A 25,737-nucleotide genomic window follows, 5' to 3' on the forward strand; every position below is an offset into this window, starting at 1 on the left:
ATCTGTTGTTCTGCGAAGCTAATGAAGCTAACTTAGCTTGCTAGCTGGAAACACGGACGTGAACGTAGCAGCACATCAGAGTGAGCCAACAGTTTTAACGGAGTGTGTCTGGAGGAAAAGTTGCTGTGAATCAGTAAAATGTCTAAAGCTCAAACGCTGAGAGCTTTTGTGGAGCAGCGACTAACTGCGGCTGCTGAAGAGATAATTGAGCTGTTTGAAAGAACGATAACAGAGTACGAGGAGGAACTTTGTGGACAACGAAAACTACTGGACGCTGTTTTCCAGCCTGATGTCCGGTTACACAGAGCAGGTTTGACTCTTTACTGCTTATTCTCACTGAAAACTGCTGGAAACCTGCTGACATCCTCTGATTTGAGAAAGAGTTCAACTTCTATCGAGGCTCTCAACATATAATATATTAATGAAAGCCTTGAAAATATTCCAGACATAAGGTATGTTTGAGGATTCAGGATTCTATCTATCTATCTATCTATCTATCTATCTATCTATCTATCTATCTATCTATCTATCTATCTATGTGTATATACAGATATATACATATAGATATATACAACAATAAAACAAATACATAAATTGAACATTGGGTGTGTAAAATGGGCTTCAAAAAGGGCTTCAATGTTATAGCGTCATCTCTGTCTCATGTGAGACAGTTTTGTCTGTATTGAAGTTCCAAATGAAAGTAGCAAACAGTCAAATATGATGAAGTATGTTCAGTATGTTTATCTGAAACCATTGAATTGATAGATGTCGGCTGTGTCGCCCAGCCCTTATTACCACACTGTTTAATGGCGTTTCTGCTCTGATGAAATGCAAAGTGCACGATATGTTTGGAGTTTGTTTTACTTTGAAAGACTTCCAAATATGAAAATAAAGCCTTGAAAATATTACGAACATAAGATTCAATTCAACATACCTTCATTAGTCCCACAAGGGGAAATTCAAATTTACAGCAGCATCAGTAAAATATAGATTAGTTAGAGTAAAAACAATAAGTATATACCAAAGAGCGTAATAAAAATACATTAACATTATCTTAAATTATAAATTGTATTTGCAGACTGTTATGTTCAGGATGGATTGCACAAAGGACAGTCCCTGACACACAGTCCCGTGTCCTCACATACTGTGGGCGGATGGGGAGGTAGTCCACTATCCAGCATGTGAGGTGTTGGTCCACCCCTGAACGCTCCAGCTTGTTTCTCAGGATGGCGGGCCTGATGGTGTTGAAAGCACTGCTGAGGTCTGAGGAGTCTGGGACTGAGGCTGTCTGGTCCTGCAGCCTTCCTGATCTTTAACCTCCTGAGCTGATTTCTCACCTGGAGAGGTGTGAGGGACAAGTTGGAGCAGGGGGGCTGAGTGTCTTGTGATATAGATAAGGGGCTGGGAGGGGCAGTGGGGGGTGGCGTTGGTGGCGGTGAGCTGAATACTGTGGGGGGGCTGATGCAGGGCTATTGCCTCTGGGGGAGGGGCAGATGTTTCCTCAAACCTGCAGAAGTAGCTGTTTAGCTCACCTGCCCACTTTGAATCCCCAGCTGCCTGAAAGTTTGTCGTCTGGTGGCCTGAAATGGTTTTCAGGCCTCTCCAGACTCCTCTGGTGTTGTCCTCCTGCAGCTGGTCCTCCATTCTCCTCCTGTATCTGTCCTTCCCCTCCCTGATTTTCCTCCTGAGCTCCCTCTGTACAGTTTTCAGCTCCTCTTTGTATCCTGACTTGAAGGCCCTCTTCTCCTTTAAAAGAGCCTTAATGTCAGGATTAATCCAGGGTTTGTTCGTAGTCCATGATGCTGTCTGTCAGACTGTCGATGTCCTCCTCATGAGAGTCACTGAATATATCCCATACTGTTGTCTCGAAGCAGTCCTTCAGAGCCTCTTCAGCCTCGTCAGACCACCTCTTCACTGTGCGGGACACAGCTGGTTGCCTGTTGACAAGAGGCTTGTAGACAGGCAGGAGATGAACCAGGTTGTGATCAGCTCTTCTCAGAGGAAGGAGGGGTGATGATTGGTATGCCGCCTCGGTGTTGGCATAGAATAAGTCCAGTGTTTTATTGGCTCTGTGGCACATGTGACATACTGGATGAATTTGGGCAGAGTGGAGGACAGAGAGGCATGATTAAAATCCCCAGAGATCAGTAAGAGGGCCTGTGGTTTCTGAGTCTGCAGCCTGCTGATCACGGTGTTGATGACGTCACAGGCTGCATCGGTGTTAGCAGAGGGGGGAATAAACACAGCCACCACTATGGCGTGTGAGAACTCCCGCGGCAGATAATATGGCCTCAGACTAACAGCCAACAGCTCAATGTCCGGGCAGCAGTGCTGCTCTTTGATAGTGATGTGCCTGGAGTTACACCATCTATCGTTCACAAACACTGCCAGCCCTCCTCCTTTCCTCTTACCACTACTCTCTGTCCGGTCCGCCCGAACGAGTGGAAATCCATCCAGCGTCGCGTCTGTGTGCTGCGTTCCCAGCCAAGTCTCTGTAAACTAAGCAGCATGCTGCATCGCCGGTATTCCTGACGATGTCGGGTCAATGCTGTCAGCTCATCCATCCTATTGGGGAGAGATCTTACGTTCCCTGTGATGACGGACAGGAGAGTTGGTCCATAAGCTCTCCTCCTGTCGCAGCGTTTGATCCCAGCGTGGCACCCCCACATCCTCCTCCTTAACTCGCGGGGGACATCAGGTCGCTCCTCCGGCTGCACAGCTGTGTTATGCAGGGCCAGCAGCTGATCCCTACTGTAAACAATAGGAGCCATTGTCTCTCACGGACCCACAGACGCAGAGAAAGTTACACGGGTTGTAAAAGTGTTGAAAAATAGCACCAGAGTTAACATTCTTGATGTCTCTGATGCACCAGACATTTACAAACACGCAGAACGAAAATGGATGAAAAAGACGTTCAAGAAAATAGAAAGCGAGAAGAAAAAATCTAAAGAGTCTAGAGAGCTGCTGTAACAGGCTGCCACTCTTACGGTGCCATGCATTTTAGGTATGTTGAGCTTCAGTGTTATGGTGTCATCTCTGTCTTATGTGAGACAGTTTTGTCTGTATTGAAGTTCCAAATGAAAGTAGAAAACAGTCAAATATGATGAACTATGTTCAGTATGTTTATCTGAAACCACTGAATTGATAGAAGATGTTGGCCGTGTCGCCCAGCCCTTATTACCACACTGTTATTTTATGGCATTTCTGCTCTGATGAAATGCAAAGTGCACGATATGTTTGGAGTTTGTTTTAGTTTGAAAGACTTCCAAATATGTTCAACATCTCTCCACATTTAAGAAAGAGGTGGTTTAAATGTTAACAGGAAATGACAGTTTTCTAAAAGGTGTGTATGTGTTTCATGATCCTCCACAGACGTCCAGCAGCTGTTGGTGAGTCAAGAAGAGGATCCTCCTGAGCAGCAGGACTGTCTGGACAGTCTGGACCAGGAGGACCCACCAGAGCTGCCACACATGAAAGAGGAACAGGAGGAACTGTGGACCAATCAGGAAGGAGAACAGCTCGGAGAGCTGGAGGAGGCTGATATCAGTAAGTTCACACTCAGTGTCCCTGTGAAGAGTGAAGAAGAGGCTGATGAAGAGGAACCTCAGTCCTCACAGCTTCATCAGAGACAAACTGAACAGATGAACACAGGATCTGATGGAGAGGACTGTAGAGGACCAGGACCAGACAGGAACCTTAATCCAGATGAATTACAACCAGCTTTTCATAACACAACTTCAGACTCCTCTGAATCTGAGACGGACGACAGTAGTGAGTGGGAGGAGAGCAGGGAACCTCCATCAGGTTTGAAGCCTCTGCAAAACAATGAAGTATCTGGAAGTGATATGGAATGTAATAGTGGAAAAGCCTCATTTAGCTCTTGTGCTACAAGCCCTGGCTCAAAGGAACATCTGCAGAAACACAATGGAATCCAAACAGGGGAGGAACCCTTCAGTTGTTCAGTCTGTGGTGTAAGATTCACACTCAGCTCATCTTTGACCTCACATTTACGAGTTCATACGGGAGAAAAACCTTTCACATGCTCAGTTTGTGAAGCTAATTTCAGCTCCAGAAGCAAGTTGTCCAGACACATGAGAATGCATAACAGGGAGAAACCATTCAGTTGTACTGTTTGCGGTAAAGGATTTGCACAAAATTCACATTTGAAAAGACACTCGACTGTCCACACAGGAGAGAAACCATTCAGTTGTACAGTTTGTGGTAAAGGATTTGCAGAAAAATCACAGGTGAGAGCACACTCGATTGTCCACACAGGGGAGAAACCATTCAGTTGTACAGTTTGTGGTAAAGGATTTGCACGAAAAACACATTTGAGAGTACACTTGATTGTCCACACAGGGGAGAAACCATTCAGTTGTACAGTTTGTGGTAAAGGATTTGCACGAAATTCACATTTGAGAAGACACTTGGCTGTCCACACAGGGGAAAAGCCATTCAGTTGTACAGTTTGTGGTAAAGGATTTGCACGAAATTCACATATGAAAGAACACTTGACTGTCCACACAGGGGAGAAACCATTCAGTTGTACAGTTTGTGGTAAAAGATTTACACAAAAAGCACCTATGATAGCACACACGACTGTCCACACAGGGGAGAAACCATTCAGTTGTACAGTTTGTGGTAAAGGATTTGCTCAAAAACCATATTTGAGAGAACACCTTATTGTCCACACAGGGGAGAAACCATTCAGTTGTACAGTTTGTGGTAAAGGATTTGCAAAAAAATCACGTTTTAGAGAACACTTGACTGTCCACACAGGGGAGAAACCATTTAACTGTAAAGTTTGTGGTAAAGAATTTGCAGTAAAATCAAATTTGACAAAACATTTGACTGTCCATACAGGAGAGAAAGCATTTAATTGTTCAGTCTGTGGTAAAAGATTTGCACAACATAGAGGTTTGAAGCGACACGTGGCTGTCCACGCTGGAGAAACCAACTAGTTGTAACGTGTGATAATAGGTTCATTGTGTGCTGGTGAGAGCAGTGGAAGTAAATGAAACTGCAGAGATGCTCGTTGAGCCAACTTTTCCAGCAGGATTACGACATTGAAAGCAAGATTTGGCTCAACACTGATCATTTCAAAACTGTGAAATGGACACAAATAAGTTGTGCTTCATCGTTTCATCTGAGGTGAAGCCACATGGTCATTTTAACTCTGGTTTGTTTGTCTACATGTGCCTTTTGACATTACGTGTCGGGCTGTGTACCAAACCAGTTGCTTATCTGGACAAATAACTAAGTAAACTTTGTGGTGCTTGTCAGCCATGACATGTTTTCCAACCATGAACAGATTGTTTACTGAACGCTGTGAGAGTAAAAATAACCCCACATATCTCAGTGCAGATCCAGCAGTGTGTCCGTCCCCATCATGCAACTTTCTGAAATGCTTTGGTTTCATTTTATATAAAACCTCATCGGTTTGCTAAAACATCAGGTCACTGTTTGTTTGTTGTGTAATGGGAATTTATGTTATTCATCTTCTCTTTTACTGAATCATAAGCATTCACTGTTTTAAAGCCAAATGAAGAACCATGTCATATGATTAGGTGTGTGTGTGTGTCATAATGTGCTGACCATGACACCACGTACAGTATGTTATTATGCACTGATGAAGTGAACCTGTTGTCCTGACTGTACAACACATTATGACGTGCCTATTGTTCTGATGATAGAACAAAGTCATCCTGTCTACAAAGATAATGTATTGTTGATAATCTCACAGCTTCTCCTGCTCCGGGCTCTTTCTTGTCATCTCACACTCGAGACAGCAAGGAGGGAGTCCGTCTGCAGGCGTCAGAATAAACTCTGAGAAAGACAACAAACGTCTCTGTGCTTTTTAGTCCAAAATTGCCAGAACAAAGTTGGCGTTGTCCGCAGGATCACCCGTGAGGTGCACTGCAGGTTTTAAGTCTGATCAGCTGGAGTCTGGGTCTCCAAAATCCCAGCCCTCCCTATCAAAGTCCATAAATAAACTGGGGACCTGACATTTGAGGACCGATGCCCACTCACTGGCGTGAGACAACTTTTTCTGGCACACAACCTTTCTGGTGAGTAAATTTGGAAACAGTAAAAGGTCCTCACCACCTGGGCTGTGCTGTAATAGACGTATTAACAGGGCAGGTTTTGAAAACCGCTGTGGAGTCTGGGACTCATAGATACAGCCCCTGTGCACATTAATAAATCTTTGAATGTTACCATCAATGATCGTTTAGTTTTAGGTTTGCAGTTCTAAGAACGCAGAGGGTTAGAATAATTTCATATTAAGCTCTCACTGGCAAAACAAAAAAAGTGGGTAGTTTAGTCAAAACAACGAAATTGAGGTTAAATGGAAAAACTTTCAAGGAAACTAACAGTAAATATCTACACTTGATTGGTTGAAGTGGTAATAAAAATAAAAATCCAAAGTCCTTACAAATCCACCTAAAGAGAAGAAGAACCTAAAAATCTTAAACAAATGTTTTTCTCTTCTTCTTCTCCTCTTCCTTTTCAACAATGGGTTCCAACAGGAACTGAAAATGTACCTCTGATGTGTTCTCCCAATATTTGGTTAATGATCACAAAATATGGTGAACAAAGTACTGACCAAATTAAAATCTGGGTTCAGGAGTGTGGGTTCCCATGTACTGGCAGTTTTAGCCTAAACCAATTAGAACACTTGAGAGTCCAACTAACAGCGAAAGAAAACATCAGTCAGACAAAGCGAAAGAAAAAAGGAAATGTGTTTAAAGCAAATTGGGAAGCTTTTGAGTGTTGGCTCACTGAAGCCAACATCAGGGACAGAACCAACCCAGATACTGCCAGAAGAGGGCAGGCCATGGGGCACCTAGCGCTTGTTTTATGTGTGGAATGATGGGACAGTGGACCAGAGAGTGTCCGAAAAACAAGGAAAATGAGAAGGAGGCCGATTGACTCGGGGCGGAGCAGAGGACAGTGATGGACTCATCTGGTTATGATGCGAGGGCTGAGACGGCAGACCACTCCACACAGCAGATAAGTAAAAACACATCCACCGACATGCAAAACACGGCAGAAATAGACACACAGCAAGCAAGACCTTATTTCACAAGCCGTTCAACATCTGAAGTCGACACAAAAAACTGGTGAATAAAGAATTGCTGAAATCTACAGAAAATTCACACACGAGGCATAAAAGAAAATGCCAAAATACACACTCACAGTTGAGGGACAAGACAAACCTTTCTGGTAGACTCAGGTGCCACAGAATCAGTTATCATGCAGAAAGATATCAGCCCAACCCCAAAACTCAGCGGCAGGTATGCAAAGACAGTGGACGCATCAGGCACTCACGTCATAGAGAAGTATACAGCCCCACTCTCATGTCAGGATGACGTTGACGTTCATCTTGTGCTGTTTTATACTTCTACTCTCCGACAGCTCAGAGGGAAACGTTTTACTTTTCACTGTGTAGAAAATTGACATCAGGAGGGTTTTTACAGGCAGAAGCACGACTGTGGTGGAAAACCACACAGCAGCTTGAGCTGAGCGTCGATCAGCAGCAGCAGCCTTATCTGTCCGCCGCAGGGGCTCATGGGAGGTCCCAGGACCTGTTAGGAAGCACGTGGCCCTCCTGTGATCTCTCAGCTCGTCCTGGTTTGGCCTCTGCTGCATCAGAGCCACACTTCCCCCCAGGTTCACCAGAGGAAACACCACTGCACAAAATGCTTCTCCTCCCAGCTGCTGCTCTGTGCTGCCTGTGTTCAGGTGAGTGTTTCCAGCCAATCGGGAGCCAGAAAAGTCCACCTTTCACCGACACTGTCGCGCTGACCTTCGTCTCTCTGTCTGTGTCTCTGCAGCGCTGGCAGCCATGGCAGCAGAGCTGATTCAGAATGATTTGACATTGACCAGGAGAGTTGGTGAAAAAGTCTCCTTCAGCTGTGGAGGAACTGACCAGCGTGACACTTATGTTTACTGGTACCAGAAGAATGACACAGAAACATTCAGAGTTATTCTTAATATTGACAGGAGTAGTGGTCAAGTTTATTCAGATTACAATCATCCTCAGAAAAGCGATTTCTCAGCTGTGAATAAACAGAACGGCTGTGAGTTGCAGATCCAGAAAGTCCAACTCAGTCATTCAGCCTCCTACTACTGCTCCTGTTGGAAGAGCGATCTCCACAGTGAGAAATGATCCCTGCAGCCTGAACAAAAACCAACAGATGAGCAGATGTCAAACAGTGTTTGTGACAGGAAGAGAGCAGTAAACCACAGCCCAGGTTCACATATTTCAGCTCCATCTCAGTCAGAGGCACAAACACACTGAAGTGACAGATTCATTTCATATTAGATTCATTCAGATTTCCATCAGATGTTCCAGCAGGATTTCTGTAGTTTGACACAGTGAGGACAAACGAGCAGCACAGAAACACCATGATGGAACCAGACAAGAGGAAACAAGAGACACAGAATACAGATAAAAGGCTGAAACAACAAACATCTGTCATTTTTCATTCAGGCATTTTGGACAAACAAAACCAACAAACTGCAAAGAAGATCTGTGAGATGAAGATGAGAATCCTCGTCTTCGTCCTGCTGCTGGAATAAAGTCCATTCCTCCTCACAACACTAATGTGCTCTGAATGAAAAGACTTCCAGCAGCACTTGTTGTTGAACACCTTTCCGCAGATTTCACCACATCATTTCACTTCATGACAAATCTTGGACACGTGTCAGCTCAGGACTTTGTCCTTCTTGCAGCAGGTTGTGAGGATGCTGATTCTGGATTGTAGTTGATACCTGGCAGCACTCGATTGGCTGACAATGACAGCTCTTGTCTCTTCTGCTGGACACCACAGTGGCTCCTGAACTCCAGGTGTGGAGAACATTCAGGGAACCAGTGTGTCAACGTTAGTTTGTGGGGACGAGTTCACAGTGATGAAGAAGGTGAATCTGTCACAGTCCAGCCCAGCACTTACCTGTTGCTGCAGCTCTTCAGCCACGCCCCATACCTGCTCATCTGCACACCTAGCCTATTTTTACAGTCTCAGGAGGATATTTAAGCAGCACTGGCATTTTTTCCGGTTGTCAGATTGTCTTTGCGTCATGCCAGACTCTCCAGCGTTCCTTGTCAACTTAATCTACGGTGTTTGACCTAGCCTGTTCCTGACTACTCCGTCTGTCCAGTCCCTGTGCAGATCTCACCACCTTGATGGTGATAAAGAGCCTATTCCTCCTCTGAGGGTGGTTTCGACCACACTGAAATCTGTCAGTGATTTCCGCGTTTGATCCGCTGGTGGACAGAGTTCAGCAGGGTAAGAGATCTGGGAAAAAACTGTTCCTGTGCCTGCTAGTGCAGGAACGGAAGCTCCTAAACCTCCTACCAGATGGTAGGGGGCAACCAGTCCATGGTTGGGGTGGGAGCTGTCACTGCTGATGCTGCGTGCCCTTCTTAGACACTGCTTGCACTGGCGGCCCTCAATGACAGTTAGTTGGGCACCAGTGATGTACAGGGCGGATTTCACCACCCATTGCAGGGCCCTCTGCTCAGAGACTGTGCAGCTGCTGTACCATACTGAGATGCAGTTGGTCAGGATGCTCTCAAAGGTGCAGTGGTAGAAGTTGACCAGGATCTGACGAGCCAGGTTAACTTTCCTCAGTCTCCTCAGGAAGTAGAGGTGCTGTTGAGCTTTCTTTATCAAGGTGGAGGAGTATAGGGTCCAGGGGATGTCCTCAGAGATGTGGACACCCAGGAACTTGAAGCTGGAGACACGTTCAACCTCAGCCATGTCGATGTGAATGGGGGTGTGACTGCAGCCTTTGGTTTTCCTGTAGTCCATGATGAGCTCCTTGGTCTTTTTGGTGTTGAGGGTCAGGATGTTGTCGGTGCACCACCCCTATCATCCCTGTAGGCTGACTCATAGGCCTATCACCGTGGTGTCATCTGCGAACTTGATGATGGAGTTGGAGCCATGCACAGGCACACAGTCGTGGGTGAAGAATGAGTAGAGGGCTCAGCACAAAGTCCTGTGGGATTCCAGTTTCAGGGTCAGCGTGGCGGAGGTGTGGTTGTTTAACCTGACAGACTGGGGTCTGTTTGTCAAGAAGTCCAGGGTCCAGTTGCAGAGGGAGGCGCTGATGCCGAGGTCACTACGTTTGTTGACTAGCTTGGAGCGGATGACTGTGTTGAATGCTGAGCTGAAGTCGATGAACAGCATCCTCGGTAGGTGTTGTTGTTGTCTAGGTGTGTCAGGGTGGAGTGCAGTGCCGTGGAGATGGCATCCTCTGTCAACCTGTTTGGACAATAGGAATGACAGCATTTGAGGTGGGCCAAGACTAGTCTCTCGAAGCACTTGGTGATGATGGGGGTGAGTGCAATGGGGTGGAGGTCATTTAGGCCCACTGCAACTGACTGGTTTGGTACTGGCACGGTGGTGGTGGTCATGAGGCATGTGGCGACTGCTGCCTTGGCCAGTGACAGGTTGAAGATGTCAGTGCCAGCCAGCTGTTCTGCACAGGCCTTGAGCATGTGGCCGGGTATGCCATCAAGGCCAGCAGCCTTACGGACGTTTACCCTGCTGAGTGCAGAATGCACGTCGTAGGTGGAGAGCGTGAGGAGCTGTTCTTCTGGGTGGGAAGCAGTTTTGATGGCTGGTTGCTTGTTGTCTCTGTCGAAGCGAGCATAGAAGTTGTTGAGCTCGTCAGGGAGGAAGGCATTGTTGGTTGGTTGGGTTGTCATTTTTGGCTGATGAGTATGTGATGGCCTGGATGGCCTGCCACATGCGGCGGGGTCGGCATTGTTGTCGAAGTGTTCCTCAATCCGTAGCTTGCGAGCATGTTTAGCTTCCCTGATGCCCCTCTTCAGGTTAGCTCTGGATGAGCTGTAGGCCTCTCTGTTGCCAGATCTGACGGCAGCGCCGTTTTCCTTTAGTAGGAGGCGGACCTTACTGTTCATCCAAGGCTTCTGGTTGGGGAAAGTTCTTATCTGTTTGTGGGTGGTGACGTTGTCAACACGTGTTAATGTAGTCCAGAATGGAGGAGGCATATGAGTCCAAGTCAATGGATCCTGAGTCCAGTGTGGCCCAGGTGTCGAACAAACTCCAATCTGTGTGTTGGAACTGGTGCTGGAGTGTGGCGTCTGCTGCCTCTGGCCATACTTTAGCAGTCCTCTTTGACGACCTAACAGGATGGATGAGTGGTGTGTACTTAGGGAGTAAGAACAATGAGAGGTGATCAGACTGTCCCAGGTGGGGGAGGGATGTGGCTTTGTAAGCCTCAGGAATGTTTGTATAGACATGGTGTAGGGTTTTGTCATCATCATCATCATCATCATCATCATCATCATCATCATCATCATCATCATCATCAGTGCCAAGGGGGGTCAGGAGGCCTGAGACCACCTTGATGCAGTAAGCCCCCTGCTCCTTCTCAGGTGGTGCCCAATCACCACCAGGACGACACATGAAAAAAATGTCATGTGTACAGATCAAAACAACAACAACAACAACAAAACAACAACAACATGTAAAATTCAGACATCTGTGTTACAGACAGACTGTGAACACACATGAAGAATATGAATCAGGGAGGACGTCGAGTAACTTCCAGATGTCAAACAGACAGAAAGTCAGAATGTCTTTAGTTCTGCAGCTATTTGGTCATGAACCAAAGTATTGGACAAATTCAAATGTTGACCAGAAGATGGTGCTAGATGAAAAGTGAGAGGACCACCAGAGTTATTAGTCTGAAGATAAAATATCGAACTTTCATAAAGTTCATCCTCTGGGGACAAAGAATGTCTCAACCACATTTCATGTCAATCTGTCCGTCCATCCTGTGGTCCAGGTCCAGTGGACAGACAGACATTAACGTCCATAGATCAACACTGCTGGAGTGTGAAAGACAATGAAAGCAGAGACAGTCGTGTTGATGTGAACATCAGAGAAACACATGATGGAGCTGAAATATGACACTGGTTCATGGTTTGGACTCGTTCACCTCAGCTGACACATTCAGCAGCAGACGGTTTTTGTCTCACTCTGTTTCACTGTGGACTTCATCTTTGGCTCTGGGACTAAACTGTACGTAACAGGTAAGAATAAACTTTCTTTTTCCTTCAGTTGTTCTATTGAACAAGTTGAAAATGTGTTTTAATAAGTTTCTGCTGCTTCAGACTTTCCATGTTGCTTTGTTGATAATTAACAGAGAATTCTTGCAGCCGTGCAGCTTTTGTCACATAAAAAAGGTTCAAAACTCATGAAAAGATGTTTAAATCTCACTGCACAACTCAAGATATTCTTTATTTCTGCAGGACATCAAAATGATTCCTCCAGAAAAAGTTTGATTTGAGCAATGTTACAAATATGAAGTATTTGATCATGTTTTGATGAAACAAGATAATATGTGAAAAAGTAAAGTGAACAAATGTCAGTAAATGTATTTTGAAAAGCTGAAGACTTTAAATCTGTTCTATTAATAAGTCATTTTTAAAGGGTAAAATCGAGCTCATGGAAACTGTATTTTATATGATGGTACATATGTCTGTAAGTGGAAGATATATTTATACATCAAAGTCAAGTCAAAGTCGAAGTGTTTATTGTCATATGCACAGCAAGAAACAAGTTTCCTTGTACAATGAAATTCTTACTTTGCCGTCCACGAGAATGCCAAGATAAAAAACAAAACAAAAAGATATATAAAAAGCAACAATATCAAACAAAGAGCAATTTAAAGAATCAAAGATAAATAAATAAACAAATCCAAGATAAATGAACAGAATTGCAATGGCTATAAACAGAAATTGCAAATGACTATATACATAATTGCAATGGCTATTCACGTAGTGCAAACTGGTAGGTGTAAACAGTAAACAGTAGCATGTGAAAATTGGTAAAAGTAAACATTAAACAGTAAGTAAACATTAAACAGTAAGTGTGCAAACTGGTGGCAGCAAACAGTCAGCAGTAAAAAGTCCACAATGGTAGAACTAAACTGTAAAAAACAGTATAGTACACATTGAAGAGTAAAGTGTGAGGTACAGTGCAGTTATGAATGCAGGTGAATGAATGAGGTAGACCCGTGATCTGTTAAGGAGTTTTAATGGCTGCGGGAAAGAAAGAGTTCTTTAATCTGGACGTCCTTCATTACACACTGCATTATACATGAAGACAAACAGACACTGAATATGATGTTATCATTCATTTATGCAACACGATTCATTTATGCCTGCTAATTTAAATATTTCTATACATGACAGATGATAATTTAATATATAATGTCATGCATACAAATATATTTCACATATAACAACATAAGAACATTCAATATAAATATAAACAGTAAATGAGGCTTAATATAATTTGAAATATGGAAAAGAAAATATATTTAAAGTATATGGTGATAAATATATGTATGACACAATGTACACAATATAATTTGAACAATACATTGTAATATTATATTATATTATATTATATTATATTATATTATATTATATTATATTATATTATATTATATTATATTATATTATATTTCCACTCAAGGATCAATAGATTTTGACATATTTTAATGAGAGTTTATTAAATTGCAGACAAATCATTTTAATCTTGTATAAAAGCTGAAAATATTGATGTATTTCTTCTTGTTTTTGAATGATTGGATTTAACTTTGTGCTGATAAATATTTAATATTCTTAATATGTTGTAATCATCGACATGACAGTTGAGTTTCACGTGAAGATAAATACGGTCTTTGTTCTAAAATGTATTTTCATCCTGATGGAGACAAAATATTTTTCATTCTATCAAACCAAATTTCCTAAATATATAGTTTGATATTGTCATATATTATTAGTAATAAATGTGACATTATGCTGAATGGACATGTTTTATTGAAATGAAGAATTTCCAAATCCATCATTGTCTTTGTTCCTCATGTAACATCTGCTGACATCAGCTGCTCATTGTGTTTGATATGAAGCTGAATACAGTCCATGTAGTGAACTTTGTGCTGTATTGATAAGCAGTTTAGTGATCAGAGTCCACGTAGTTTCCAGGATCAGACTGAATGCAGTGCAGTGCTGTAAGCTGCTGCTGACTGTGTCAATGTGTGTCTGTGCTGCTCGTTGCTGCCGTCAAACTTCAGACGAGCCCATAGCGAAGCCCGTGGTGAGCGTGTACCCGGCAGCGTCCGGAGCCCGCCTGGAGGGCCAGAGCTCCCTGCTGTGTGTGGCCTCAGCCATGTTTCCTCCTGTGGTCCGCTTCTCCTGGAAAAGACGAAAGGACAACGGTCCTCTGGAGGAGCTGCCCCCTGATGAGACGGAGCAGCTGGAGCTCAGAGGGTCGGGACGCACCGTCGCCATCTTGCTGATCCGTCAGAGACCAGAGAGCAAATATAAATACAGCTGCGACGTCGAGCACGAGGGGGGCACAGCGGAGGCCCCACCAGAACAAGGTAATGAAGGCTCGCTGACTGTGTTCAGCAGTGATGGAGCTTCATGTGGACACGCTGTCACAGAGAGCAGAGGAGCAGAGGACGGACATGTCTCACCGCCACTTCAAACATCTGACTCCTTCTGTTTCAGAGGTTCCAGCTCCAGCAGCTTCCTGTCCTCCAGAGACGAAGCCAGCAGACCCAGCAGCTGTGCAGCAAGCTGACTGTAAGATCACCTGCTGCCTCTCTGCATGGACAGCTCCAATGTCCTGCTGCAGTTAGGGCTGCATGTCAGTCTGTCCACTTTCTGCTCATCACTCAACCATTTCAACACACGCTCCCTGATTGTGTCAAAGTGTCCAACAGCACAACTAATCCCAACGAGAGAGCTTTCACTTCACAGTCTGATGAATCAGTGGGTTTTAGGGCATCTGTCCTACACTGAGGACTCTGAGGGTGCTATAAAAACTGTGTTGATTACATGTTAAAGCTCCACTATAAATGCTTCTGAATTAAGAATGAATGGAAGGACTCTATGGAGCTTTTCAGCCTCTTTTAGCTCCTAGCTTTTTTCCTTTGATAAAACAAGAAGTCAAATCCTGTTTGGGGCCCTGACTTGTTCAATTTCAGTTCAATTCAATTTTATTTGTATAGCGCCAAATCACAACAGAAGTTGTCTCAGGACACTTTCCATACAGAGCTGATACAGGCCGAGCTCTTGTATCTACAGAGACCCAACAATTCCCCCATGAGCAAGCACTTGGCGACAGCGGCGAGGAAAAACTTCCTTTTAACAGGCAGAAACCTCAGACAGAACCAGACTCTGGGTGGGCGGCCATCTGCCTCGACTGGTTTGGTGAGAGAGAGAGAGAGTGAGACATGCAGTCACAGTAACAGTGACAGTGGATGTAATAACTTGTTGTATTTAATAAGGTCCTTTGAGCTTTCCTTCAAACTGTAGCCGACGCCTGTCTTCATGTAAAGCTGTTTGTCCTGTCTGGAAAGAGACAAGATCAGACTTCATTGATCTCACACTGGGGAAATTTAGTTGTTACAGCCAGCAAGTTATAAAAAGTAAGCTCAGTGGCATAACGAGGAGAAAATGAAAATATAGAAGTATACAAGACACAGAATAGAATCACGACTAAGTATATGTACATCTGCACAGATTAGAAACAATCGTAAATGCCAAAATAGAAACGTTTTACTCATGAAGATCTGATGATGTTTTGATGAAATTTAATGTGTTGATCAGACTGAAACAATGTGTGTGTGTGTGTGTGTGTGTGTGTGTGTGTGTGTGTGTGTGTGTGTGTGTGTGTGTGTGTGTCAGTGTCCTTCCAGTCTCAGTGCAGGGTGAAGCTGCTCCTGCTGCTGTACTCAGTGCTGATCGTTAAGAGTCTGGTGTACTGCTGTGGACTCTCTCTGCTGATGATCCTCAGAAACAAGGGACCGTCCACCAACTGCACACATGCTGACTGACTGTTTTCTGCTCGCCATCAAATCTCATCCCTTCATCTCATCTATCATCCTAAAATATAAATGCACATACACACATATAGATCTGCAGTTACTGAGTGTACATTCTGTGGTAAAGTGTTATTTTGATTCTCTGCTTTATTTCCTCTTTTTATTGTGGTTTTTCTAATAATAGAAAATGAAGCTGAATCATTGGCTGCCTGCTGGATATTTTATTGTTTGTGCTATTTTGTTTCTTCTTGTCTTTCTTTTGAATACATGATGCTGAGTGTGGCGGGTTTGTCAAACTCTCTCACTCAAACATTCTCAATAAAGTGAAAAATCACAGCGTGTTTCATTAACTTCTTTGTTTTCATGGACCTCAGTTTGGCTTCAGATCAGATCATCAGAAACAGAATCAGCTTCATGGACCATGTATGTTGGCATTTATAAGTCATTTGACTGTGGTTGGAAGCAGCTCTCCACATACTTTCACACAGCAGCAGAACAAATGTACAGGAAAACATGAACATCAGCAAACAGCTGAACAAGGACAACAAAGCTCGTTAAAGAAGAGCTCACATGAACACGGAGCTGTTATATCGAAGACAGTAGGTGTGGGTGTGCCACCAGGTTCAGTGCTGACCCCCTTTTCTCACTGTGTCAGTGTGGATGTAAACCTCTACGCTGATGACACTGTTGTTTCCACACATGAACAAACAGCAGAGCGAGCTGCTTTGAAGCTACAGCTGCAATAAAACAATGACACAGCAGCTTGATCAGTAAGGCTGATGAGTGAAGAGATGAATTAGAAACTGTCTTTGAGTTGATGTTGTATGAAATGTGTGAACAGTCTGGTCCTTTCCCACATGTCCTAATATGTTGTATTGTGTTACATGTTGGGGTCAGGATGCAGGAACTATCACTAAACTCACCTTTACACAGTCAATAAAGCTGTTTGAATGAAAGCTCTTCACTGTCAGAGCCAGTGTGAGGTAATAAAGTGGGATCAGAGCAGACTGCAGGAGGTTGAACATATCTGCTTTTATTTCAGAGTCTCAGCTCTGAGTTGAGGATTTGAGCTGTTTCTCTCACAGATGAATCAGACAGATCAAAGCTGAGACAGTGAGCACTGAGCGCTGAACTCAAACTCAAGTTCCTGGAATGATTGTTGAACCAGAGTCCATGGTTGTAGCTGTCATTGTGTTATTCATGTGAAGAAGCACAGCTAACGGTGAGGAGGCTGCAGAGCAGAAAGCCACAAAGCCGTCTGCTGCAGGAACGGAAGTGCTGATTGGCTGCCAGCAGCTTTTTATGAGTCCTAATAACCACTGAGAACAGATTCATATCTGCTGCTGTTCACACTCACCACCTCCTCTCCTGCATACACTAAACTCATTATTTGCAGTCAGTTATTATCGAAGCATCTTGACAACATCCTCAATGTTGAGTCAGTCTTCCTGTTTGTTACAGTGCAGCAAACTGAGAGAGGTCAACCTGACAAACACAGACAGGAAACTAAAAGAAACGAGACTGAAGACTGAAATCAACTCCATGTCAAACTAAATTCATCCACTCATCCTCAGTGCTCTTCACTTGTAATTAATCATTACACACATAAGCCTGAAACACAAGAGTGTTAGGTTTTCATCACTTTTGGGGACATTACACAGACTGAGAATCATTTCCTGGAGACGTACCCTCACCATAACCATAACCATGACCAGTACTTGCGTAACCCCAAAGGTTTTAATGATGGGCATTTTATCCTCACAAGTACAGCGAGTCCCCACAGTGTGACTGTGTAAACAGGCTTTGTCCCCACAATGTGAGCAATACAGAAACACACACACACAAACACACACGGATGCAAACACACACACAAACAACAACAACAGCTACAACTCCTACCATGACCCTGCCTGACATCCACTGCAACTGCTCGTACTTTGAGCCATACTTCCATCATTAGTGTTTCCATCCTAATACGTACATATATCACATACATATATCATATATGTATGTACTCTGCTACATGTACATGTACAAAAGGAGGTTTTTGCTCGACACTGTCACAGAGTGAAACAAGCGATTTGACTGAATCTCAGACAGGATGGCCTCACTTTTCCTTCCATCTTACTTTCCATGTGCTGTGGAGTGAATGTGCAGAATTTTGTTTTACATCACTGGAAGTACTTCAGTGTCATTTTGTGCAGTTAAAATGACTCTATGCAAAATAAACCAAATAAAGCTGATTGAAGTAGGCTGCAACTTTTCTGTGTAACAGCAGCAGCAGTAATCGTAGTAGCAGTCGTAGTATTAGTATGAGGTGGTGATGCAGTGTGTGGTTACAGACACTAGAGGGCAGCAGTGTGACTGTTGTAATCCTGACAGCAGTAACAGTGTGGACCTTTTTCTGGCAGACATTTTGAGCCGTGATAGCAGGAAATGAATGTGGAGTAATTAATAACATTAATAACTTGATAGAGGCGACGTTGTTTTGACTGACTTCGTGGGTAAGAGAAAGAAGTAAAGGAAGCGTGTTGGTCAGCTCCAAAGAGTATATGTTCCTGAGTTTTTGTCAGCAACAAGAAAGAGTGACTTCAGAAGCCCTTTACACTTCGGAGTGCTACACAATGATGTAACTCTAAAGGAATGATAAAAAAAATTCAATGCTCCATGACATTAATGTGCACTGAACAGACTTTGATTTCCATTTCCATTTGGCCTAAAAGAAGTAAGGAAGTAAAAGCCAATTTATTGCTTCTCATCCACTGAAGCTACCAAGACAAAGAAGAGAAAAGGCAAAATGGAGGCAGCGCGAAAGGAACCAGAGCAGGAAACAAATCAGAAAAATATCTGCATGGACAAGAAAGGACGTTTGTGTTAACTGTCATGATTATTTATTCTGTACATATTTTTTTCACAAGCCACATATCATCCAAACAGACTGATACTAAAACAGCATTTTGAAGGTAGACAAACTCAGACTAACTTCATCGTTGTCTCAGCAACACGTTTTCTCGAGATGTGGAGCGAACATTAAGTTAGCAGATAATAAACAATGGCCAGATAAGACGCAAACATTAGATTTGGACTGTTTGTAGGGTTGTCTTATTTTGACATGGGCAAGCAGTAATCAATCAGTAATGTGTTTGTCTTGCCCAAATAGAGATGGTGGAGCCGATGGCGTCCTCTTAGGAGACTAGAAGTGTTTACCTTTTCATACCACTGGCGATATAATTGCAGTGAACCATCAGAACCTGTATGTGTAGATTAACCAGTTTAAATGGGCTCTTTGTTCACGTTTAACTCCTGACTCATCTCCTGTTAGCAGGAATGCTAAAGGAAGTTAGCATAGCTTGCTAGCAGGAAGTAGCCACAGACAGAACTCACACACAGCGCGAGTCGGAGAAGCTTCAACAGAGACCAAACTGTATTTTCCACGGACTCAAAATGTCCAGATAAACATGTCAGAACAGACTCTGTGCTGTTCTCTTTTTCTGAAAACGTTTAAAATCCGAATTATGTCCTGTTGTCCTGTGAAGCTAATGGAGCTAACTTAGCTTGCTAGCTGGAAACACGTGGACGTGAACGTAGCAGCACATCAGAGTGAGCCAACAGTTTTAACAGAGTGTGTCTGGAGGAAAAGTTGCTTTGAATCAGTGAAAATGTCTAAAGTCCAAACGCTGAGAGCTTTTGTGAAGCAGCGACTAACTGCGGCTGCTGAAGAGATAATTGAGCTGTTTGAAAGAACGATAGCAGAGCACGAGGAGGAAATTTGTGTCTCACACTACCTACTCCGATACAGTAGGTGGCGATATGCACCGTGTACGAGTTGAGACCTGCCATCAAATCCCACTAAAAATAAAGAAGAAATGGCACCGGAAGTACTTATACTGATCGTGGCTAACGTGCTCACTTTTCCCGTTATCTATCACACGTTGTCGAACAACAAAGTCGGAGTGAGGCACCAGAGTTTGTATATGGATAAAGTTTCAGGAAACTTTCGGAATTTTTCACCACGGACGCATCTCCTGTTGAAGCAGTCAGAATAGACTCTGTGCTGCTTTCTTTGAACGTTTGGAATCTGAATCATCTGTTGTTCTGCGAAGCTAATGAAGCTAACTTAGCTTGCTAGCTGGAAACACGGACGTGAACGTAGCAGCACATCAGAGGGAGCCAACAGTTTTAACGGAGTGTGTCTGGAGGAAAAGTTGCTGTGAATCAGTAAAAATGTCTAAAGTCCAAACGCTGAGAGCTTTTGTGGAGCAGCGACTAACTGCGGCTGCTGAAGAGATAATTGAGCTGTTTGAAAGAACGATAGCAGAGTACGAGGAGGAACTTTGTGGACAACGAAAACTACTGGACGCTGTTTTCCAGCCCGAAGTCCGGTTGCACACAGCAGGTTTGACTCTTTACTGCTTATTCTCACTGCAAACTGCTGGAAACCTGCTGTTATCGGGGCTCTCAACATATAATATATTAATGAAAGCCTTGAAAATATGACGGACATAAGGTATGTTGGGCATCAGTGTTTCTGTTATATAGTGTCGTCTCTGTCTCATGTGAGACAGTTTTGTCTGGACTGAAGTTCCAAATGAAAGTAGGAAACAGTCAGATATGATGAAGTCTGGGTGGTGTGTATATCTGAAACCACTGAATTGATAGAAGATGTTGGCCGTGTCGCCCAGCCCTTATTACCACACTGTTATTTTATGGCGTTTCTGCTCTGATCAAATGCAAAGTGCACGATATGTTTGGAGTTTGTTTTAGTTTGAAAGACTTCCAAATATGTTCAACATCTCTGCACATTTAAGAAAGCGGTGTTTTAAATGTTAACAGGAAATGACAGTTTTCTAAAAAGGTGTGTGTGTGTGGTTTCATGATCCTCCACAGACGTCCAGCAGCTGTTGGTGAGTCAAGAAGAGGATCCTCCTGAGCAGCAGGACTGTCTGGACAGTGTGGACCAGGAGGACCCACCAGAGCTGCCACACATTAAAGAGGAACAGGAGGAACTGTGGACCAATCAGGAGGGAGAGCAGCTCGGAGGGCTGGAGGAGTTCACACTCAGTGTCCCTGTGAAGAGTGAAGAAGAGGCTGATGAAGAGGAACCTCAGTCCTCACAGCTTGATCAGACACAAACTGAACAGATGAACACAGGATCTGATGGAGAGGACTGTAGAGGACCAGGACCAGACAGGAACTTTAATCCAGATCATGCACAAACAGCTACTCATGACAAGACTTCAGACTCCTCTGAATCTGAGACGGACGACAGTTGTGACGGGGAGGAGAGCAGGGAACATATGGGAGAAAAACCTTTCACATGCTCAGTTTGTGAAGCTAATTTCAGTTCCAGAAGCAGTTTGTCCAAACACATGAGAATGCATAACAGGGAGAAACCATTCAATTGTACAGTTTGTGGTAAAGGATTTGCACGAAAATCAAGTTTGAGACAACACTTGACTGTCCACACAGGGGAGAAACCATTCAATTGTACAGTTTGTGGTAAAGGATTTGCACAAAAATCAAATTTGAGAGGACACTTGACTGTCCACACAGGGGAGAAACCATTCAATTGTACAGTTTGTGGTAAAGGATTTGCACGAAAATCACATTTGAGAGAGCACTTGACTGTCCACACAGGGGAGAAACCATTCAATTGTACAGTTTGTAGTAAAGGATTTGCACAAAAATCATATTTGAGAGAACACATGACTGTCCACACAGGGGAGAAACCATTCAGTTGTACAGTTTGTGGTAAAGGATTTGCACGAAAATCACATTTGAAAGGACACTTGGCTGTCCACACAGGGGAGAAACCATTCAGTTGTACAGTTTGTGGTAAAGGATTTGCAGTAAAATCAAATTTGGGAAAACACTTGACTGTCCACACAGGGGAGAAACCATTCAGTTGTAGAGTTTGTGGTAAAGGATTTGCACGGAAATCATATCTGAGAGGACACTTCTTCGTCCACACGGGAGAAACCATTTAGTTGCAGCATTTGTGATGAAAGATTCATTGTGTGCTGGTGACAGCAGTGGAAGTAAATCAAACTGCAGAGATGCTCGTCAAGCCAACTTTTCCAGCAGGATTACAACATCGAAAGCAAGATTTGGCTCAACACTGATAATTTCAAAACTGTGAAATGGACACTAATAAGTTGTGCTTCATCGTTTCATCTGAGGTGAAGCCACATGGTTATTTTAACTCTGGTTTGTTTGTGTCTACATGTGCCTTTTGACATTACATGTCTGCACAGATAACTAAGTAAACTTTGTGGTGCTTGTCAGCCATGACGTGTTTCTCAACCATGAACAGATTGTTTACTGAACGCTGTGAGAGTAAAAATAACCCCACATATCTCAGTGCAGATCCAGCAGTGTGTCCGTCCCCATCATGCAACTGTCTGAAGTGCTTTGGTTTCATTTTATACAAAACCTCATCGGTTTGCTAAAACATCAGGTCACTGTTGTGTAATGGGAATTCATGTTATTCATCTTCTCTTCTACTGAATCATAAGCATATGCTGTTTGAAAGCCAAATGAAGAACCATGTCATATGATTAGGTGTGTGTGTGTCATAATCTGCTGACCATGACACCACGTACAGTATGTTATTATGCACTGATGAAGTGAACCTGTTGTCCTGATTGTACAACACATTATGACGTGCCTATTGTGCTGACATTGTTCTGATGAGAGAACAAAGTCATCCTGTCTGCAAAGATAATGTATTGTTGATAATCTCACAGCTTCTCCTGCTCCGGGCTCTTTCTTGTCATCTCACACTCGAGACAGCAAGGAGGGAGTCCGTCTGCAGGCGTCAGAATAAACTCTGAGAAAGACAACGAACAACTCTTCTTTTTAGTCCAAATTGCCAGAACAAAGTTGGCGTTGTCGGCAGGATCACCCATGAGGTGACATTCGGGACTCAGCGCTGCAGGTTTTAAGTCTGATCAGCTGGAGATACGTGAGGACCGATGTCCACTCACTGGCGTGATCCAGAGAACTTTTTCTGGCACACAACCTTTCTGGTGAGTAAATTTGGAAGCAGTAAAAGGTCCTCACCACCTGGGCTGTGCTGTCATAGACGTATTAACAGGGCAGGTTTTGGAAACCGCTGTAGAGTCTGTGACTCATAGATACAGCCCCTGTGCACATTAATAAAGCTTTGAATGTTACCATCAATGATCGTTTAGTTTTAGGTTTGCAGTTCTAAGAACGCATAGGGTTAGAGTAATTTATGGTAGTTTAGTAACAATAACGTAATTAAGGTTAAATGGAAAAAAACTTAAGAGGAAACTAAATATCTGCACTTGATTTAGTTGAAGTGGTAATAAATAAAAATAAAAATCCAAAATCCTTACAGATCCAGCTAAAGAGAAGACGAAACTAAAAATCTAAGAAAAAATTTCTCCTCTTTCTTTTCAACAATGGGTTCCAACAGCAGTAAAGATAAAGCATCTGAAAATGTACCTCTGATGTGTTCTCCCAATATTTGGTTAATGATCACAAAATATGGTGAACAAAGTACTGACCAAATTAAAACCTGGGTTCAGGAGTGTGGGTTCCCATGTACTGGCAGTTTTAACCTAAACCAATTGGAATACTTGAGAGTCCAACTAACAGCGAAGGAAAACATCAGTCAGACAAAGCAAAAGAAAAAAGGAAAAGTGTTTAAAGCAAATTGGGAAGCTTTGAGTGTTGGCTCACTGAAGCCAACAACAGAGACAGAAAACAAAATGCAGGGAAAGCTACAGTAACCTCTGCATCTCAGTGCCTCAAACGAAATCCTGATCTGGACTCAGCTCCACCCAGAAGACAGCCAGCACCAGCTGTGGACCAAGGAGGAGCAGCCAGCACTCCAGAAACAACTACAGCCACAGCCCGAGCCTGAGAGACCAATACCTCACCCGAGAGGGGAACAAGAGACACGTCCACCTTATGATACCAAGTATTGCACACCGCATACCCCTCCTCCATGGGACGCGCACACAACACGACAAGGCATCATTTCAAGTCTACAGACTACACAGAGGTCCACAACACACACAGTGGCCTCCAAAGACCAACTGCCATGGGGGGGACCAAGCCAGTTACTGCCAGAAGGGGGCAGGCCATGGGGCACCTAGCGCTTGTTTTACATGTGGAATGATGGGACAGTGGACCAGAGAGTGTCCAAAAAACAAGGAAAATGAGAACGAGACCGAGACCGATTGACTCGGGGCGGAGCAGAGGACAGTGATGTACTCATCTGGTTATGACGCGAGGGCTGAGACGGCAGACCACTCCACACAGCAGATAAGTAAAAACACATCCACTAACATGCAAAACACGGCAGAAATAGACACACAGCAAGCAAGACCTTATTTCACAAACCGTTCAACATCTGAAGTCGACACAAAAAACTGGTGAAGAAAGAATTTCTGAAATCTGCAGAAAATTCACACACGAGGCATAAAAGAAAATGCCAAAATACACACTCACAGTTGAGGGACAAGACAAACCTTTCTGGTAGACTCAGGTGCCACAGAATCAGTTATCATGCAGAAAGATATCAGCCCAACCCCAAAACTCAGCGGCAGGTATGCAAAGACAGTGGACGCATCAGGCACTCACGTCATAGAGAAGTATACAGCCCCACTCTCATGTCAGGATGACGTTGACGTTCATCTTGTGCTGTTTTATACTTCTCCTCTCCGACAGCTCAGAGGGAAACGTTTTACTTTTCACTGTGTAGAAAATTGACATCAGGAAGGTTTTTACAGGCAGAAGCACGACTGTGGTGGAAAACCACACAGCAGCTTGAGCTGAGCGTCGATCAGCAGCAGCAGCCTTATCTGTCCGCCGCAGGGGCTCATGGGAGGTCCCAGGACCTGTTAGGAAGCACGTGGCCCTCCTGTGATCTCTCAGCTCGTCCTGGTTTGGCCTCAGCTGCATCAGAGCCACACTTCTCCCCAGGTTCACCAGAGGAAACACCACTGCACAAAATGCTTCTCCTCCCAGCTGCTGCTCTGTGCTGCCTGTGTTCAGGTGAGTGTTTCCAGCCAATCGGGAACCAGAAAAGTCCACCTTTCACCCACACTGTCGCGCTGACCTTCGTCTCTCTGTCTGTGTCTCTGCAGCACTGGCAGCCATGGCAGCAGAGCTGATTCAGAGTGATTTAACATTGACCAGGAGAGTTGGTGAAAAAGTCTCCTTCAGCTGTGGAGGAACTGACCAGTGTGACTATGATTATGTTTACTGGTACTAGAAGAAAGACACAGAAACATTCAGACTGATTCTTGATATTAGCAGGAGTACTGGTGCAATTGATTCAGATTACAATCATCCTCAGAAAGATGATTTCTCAGCTGTGAATAAACAGAACGGCTGGGAGTTGCAGATCCAGAAAGTTAAACTCGCTCATTCAGCCTCCTACTACTGCTCCTGTTGGAAGAGCGATCTCCACAGTGAGAAATGATCCCTGCAGCCTGAACAAAAACCAACAGATGAGCAGATGTCAAACAGTGTTTGTGACAGGAAGAGAGCAGTAAACCACAGCCCAGGTTCACATATTTCAGCTCCATCTCAGCCAGAGGCACAAACACACTGAACTGACAGATTTATTTCATATTAGATTCATTCAGATTTCCATCAGATGTTCCAGCAGGATTTCTGTAGTTTGACACAGTGAGGACAAACGAGCAGCACAGAAACACCACGAAATGATTTGTGGAATCGCGGGGGGGCTGGTGATTGGGAGGACCAGGAGGTTTCCCACTGGCTGTTCCACAAACTGAAGCAATGTAGGAACAAACAAACAAACGAACAAACACGCTATACACGTGTCGTGTTCACCATGTTCACCATGTTATTTTAGCATGT

General features: G+C 43.8%; 2 protein-coding genes across 2 annotated transcripts; both read left to right on the forward strand.

Moving 5' to 3' along the window:
• The first annotated feature begins 138 nt into the window (after positions 1 to 138).
• LOC139338734 (zinc finger protein 665-like) lies at positions 139 to 25,123 on the forward strand. The gene is made up of 7 exons (XM_070973985.1): positions 139 to 310; positions 3,373 to 4,186; positions 20,759 to 21,857; positions 22,621 to 22,787; positions 23,679 to 23,824; positions 24,784 to 24,903; positions 24,996 to 25,123. Exons 1-7 carry the CDS (start codon positions 139 to 141, stop codon positions 25,121 to 25,123), a joined length of 2,646 nt encoding a protein of 881 aa, XP_070830086.1.
• LOC139338564 (immunoglobulin lambda-1 light chain-like) lies at positions 7,701 to 16,015 on the forward strand. Its single transcript, XM_070973708.1, has 6 exons — positions 7,701 to 7,743; positions 7,836 to 8,153; positions 12,029 to 12,067; positions 14,119 to 14,427; positions 14,558 to 14,632; positions 15,740 to 16,015. The coding sequence occupies exons 1-6, from the start codon at positions 7,701 to 7,703 to the stop codon at positions 15,886 to 15,888; spliced, it is 933 nt and encodes a 310-aa protein (XP_070829809.1). The 3' UTR covers positions 15,889 to 16,015.
• Positions 25,124 to 25,737: the final 614 nt, after the last annotated feature.

Source organism: Chaetodon trifascialis, chromosome 11 (genome assembly GCF_039877785.1).
Source record: "Chaetodon trifascialis isolate fChaTrf1 chromosome 11, fChaTrf1.hap1, whole genome shotgun sequence".
In the NCBI taxonomy this organism is placed as follows: domain Eukaryota; kingdom Metazoa; phylum Chordata; class Actinopteri; order Chaetodontiformes; family Chaetodontidae; genus Chaetodon; species Chaetodon trifascialis.

What these genes read in the sequence shown, in the direction of transcription:
- LOC139338734 (XM_070973985.1), top strand. Translation starts at nt 139, where the DNA reads ATGTCTAAAGCTCAAACGCTGAGAGCTTTTGTGGAGCAGCGACTAACT. An exon ending in TGTCCGGTTACACAGAGCAG is followed by an intron (nt 311 to 3,372) that starts GTTTGACTCTTT and finishes GATCCTCCACAG; the next exon opens with ACGTCCAGCAGCTGTTGGTG. An exon ending in TCGTCCACACGGGAGAAACC is followed by an intron (nt 21,858 to 22,620) that starts ATTTAGTTGCAG and finishes TGATAATCTCAC; the next exon opens with AGCTTCTCCTGCTCCGGGCT.
- LOC139338564 (XM_070973708.1), top strand. Translation starts at nt 7,701, where the DNA reads ATGCTTCTCCTCCCAGCTGCTGCTCTGTGCTGCCTGTGTTCAG. An exon ending in CTCCTGTTGGAAGAGCGATC is followed by an intron (nt 8,154 to 12,028) that starts TCCACAGTGAGA and finishes GTTTCACTGTGG; the next exon opens with ACTTCATCTTTGGCTCTGGG. An exon ending in GGAGGCCCCACCAGAACAAG is followed by an intron (nt 14,428 to 14,557) that starts GTAATGAAGGCT and finishes CTTCTGTTTCAG; the next exon opens with AGGTTCCAGCTCCAGCAGCT.